The sequence below is a fragment of the Hibiscus syriacus genome, unplaced genomic scaffold, assembly GCF_006381635.1.
Source record: "Hibiscus syriacus cultivar Baekdansim isolate YM2019G1 unplaced genomic scaffold, ASM638163v2 tig00110271_pilon, whole genome shotgun sequence".
Lineage (NCBI taxonomy): Eukaryota > Viridiplantae > Streptophyta > Magnoliopsida > Malvales > Malvaceae > Hibiscus > Hibiscus syriacus.
This window is the reverse complement of record NW_024062657.1, coordinates 199,932-202,538: the sequence shown is the minus strand read 5'-3', so window position 1 is coordinate 202,538 and position 2,607 is coordinate 199,932. Positions and strand designations below refer to the sequence as shown.

The 2,607-nt window shown below is 36.1% G+C and overlaps 1 protein-coding gene across 2 annotated transcripts; it reads left to right on the top strand.

Moving 5' to 3' along the window:
* The first annotated feature begins 294 nt into the window (after positions 1-294).
* On the top strand, positions 295-2,185 carry LOC120115793 (plasmodesmata-located protein 2-like). 2 transcript variants are annotated; one of them, XM_039136399.1, is made up of 3 exons: positions 295-1,351; positions 1,750-1,860; positions 1,959-2,185. In XM_039136399.1, the coding sequence occupies exons 1-3, from the start codon at positions 559-561 to the stop codon at positions 1,964-1,966; spliced, it is 912 nt and encodes a 303-aa protein (XP_038992330.1). In that variant the 5' UTR covers positions 295-558; the 3' UTR covers positions 1,967-2,185. The 2 variants fall into 2 exon arrangements, with proteins under 2 accessions (XP_038992330.1, XP_038992329.1); XM_039136398.1 differs by having other exon boundaries at positions 311-1,351; positions 1,744-1,860.
* Positions 2,186-2,607: the final 422 nt, after the last annotated feature.

Here is a 2,607-nt window from a genome sequence, read left to right as displayed (position 1 = left end):
GTTTACCCTAATAAATTTTAATTTAATTCACTTATAATAATTTAATTACTTATTTTTATATTAAGACTTTTAAAAAATATTTTCAAAGCTGCGGTAAAGTGAAATGTGCTCGAGTCAATCTTCAATGCACTGTCCTGTTTCCTCACAAAATCATACTCCCACATTCATACCTCATCATCATTTTTTACACAAAGGGAATATTGTTAAGACCTTCTCTGCCTTTTTTTTTTTAAATGGTCATTTTGTTCTCGTTCTCTTCAAAATATTAAACACAGTTGTTTAATGACATGTCTCTCTCTCTCTCTCTCTGTTTTATCATTTCTTTTGTGCACTGTCCTCTCTCTCTTTATCTCTCATGTCTAGTGAATAGCAAAAGATAAACCTTTGTCTATCATCTCTCTCATTTGTTTGAGAAAAGTAAAGTTAGAAATCTCAAATCCCTTTTCTCAAAGGGTGAGTGATTCTGGGGGAAAAAAACCTCATCAAGCTCATTTAGATCCCTACCAAATCTGCAACCAAAAGACCATGATTTGATCCAAAAAAACCCACCCCAAAAAAATGGGTTTTGGTTTCTCTTCAAAACCCTTTTTCCTTTTCCTCTCATTCCTCCTTTTCTCTTCTCTTCTTCACCTTTTCCCCCCAGTCGAATCAGCTCCAGACTACACCACACTAGTCTACAAAGGCTGCGCAAAGCAGTCCTTCACAGATCCAGCCGGGATTTACTCCCAGGCCTTATCGGCCATGTTCCAAACCCTGGTTTCACAGTCCATGAAAGTGAAGTTCTACAAGACAACCACCGGCACTGGCCAAACCACAATCACCGGTCTCTTCCAATGCAGGGGAGACCTCAGCAACACCGACTGCTACAACTGCGCCAGCAGGCTCCCGACTTTAGCCGACAAGCTTTGCGGCAAGACATTAGCTTCAAGGATCCAACTTTACGGATGCTACATGCTGTACGAAGTCGCCGGCTTTACTCAAATCTCCGGCATGGAGATGCTATTCAAGACTTGCGGCGCCACCAACGTCGCCGGAACGGGCTTTGAAGAGAAGAGGGACTCCGCCTTCTCGGTGTTGCAAAGTGGGGTTGTCAGCAACCATGGATTTTACGCCACAAATTACCGATCTGTTTACCTCTTGGGGCAATGTGAAGGAGATGTGGGGGATTCGGATTGTGGGGAGTGTGTGAAAAGTGCTGTTCAGAGAGCTCAAGTAGAGTGTGGGAGTTCCATTTCAGGTCAAATTTATCTCCACAAGTGCTTTATTAGTTACAATTATTATCCTAATGGGGTCCCTAGAAGGTCATCATCTTCTTCTTATGCACATTCATCTTCATCTTCATCTTCATCAGGTAATTGTATTTCATTTCTTTTGAATACCGATGGATGCATAAATTTTGGGTATAAATTATTTTGGCACACCAAAAGTAGCCCCTAATGTTTACTAAAATAGTCATTTTGATCCTTATTTTTGGAGCATTTTAAAAATGCTCCTCCATGGATATAAACCATTAATTAACAATCATTAATTCTCCAAAATATGACATTTTTCCTCTAAAATGAAATTTTAGGACCATAATACTTCTGAATAAAAGAATAAGGTTCAAAATGACTATTTAATCAAATATTATGTACTTTTTAACCAAAAAAAATAAGATGTTGGGATCAGGATGCTCCATAAAAAAGAATAGGGTTCTGATAGTTTATTTTGAGATTGTGCCAATTATGTATTTGATTGGTGTAGGAACAGGGCAAAACACAGGGAGGACAGTGGCTATAATCTTAGGAGGGGCAGCAAGTGTGGGATTCCTTGTCATTTTGTTGATGCTTGCAAGGAATGTCATGAAGAAGAAACATGATGGTATGTGCAAACTTTGATCTCAATATTGAAAAAAAATTGTTTTTTGTGTGTGTGTGTGTGTGAGAGAGATTCATGATTTTTTTCTTCTTCTTCTTCAGATTATTGAATTTTGAAATGGGTTCCTCGTGAGGAAAAAGAAGCATATTAATTGGGGGTCTCACCTATCAAATTGAATTTGAAGATATGAAAATTTTTGTTATTTTCAATGAAAATGTAAACATGAATTTTTTTTCCACAAAATGTGAAAAAGAGAGGATATATCGTAAAACTACTGTTGTTTTGTTTTTCCTTCTTCCTAATTTAGCAGCTTTTTATTTCCTGGCCATGTGGGTGTTTGTTTTTTCTTTCCACCCTCCATTTTCTTCATGTCTTTATATGCTTTCCATGAAGTACTTTAGCCATGGTGCTTCCTTTTTATTTTGATTAAATTATACAATCTTTTCATGAAAATGTTGCCCTAGATTGAACCAGTATTTTTCTTTTCCTATTTAGACTGAAATATTTAATAGTACTGCTGCACTATATTTTACTTAATTTTGATAGTCATTTTCATATTGAAAATCTGAAGACTTCGAAAGGAATGGTAGTTGTGATTTGCAACCTTGTAATTTCTAAGAACTTAAATTTTACAAGTAAAGAGATGGCAGAACTGAAAACTTCAAAAACAATAAAAATTTAGATATGCGCTCAATTTCATAGTTGTGATAATTAATCTTATCATTGTTTTTATCTTTCTTTATTTAACTA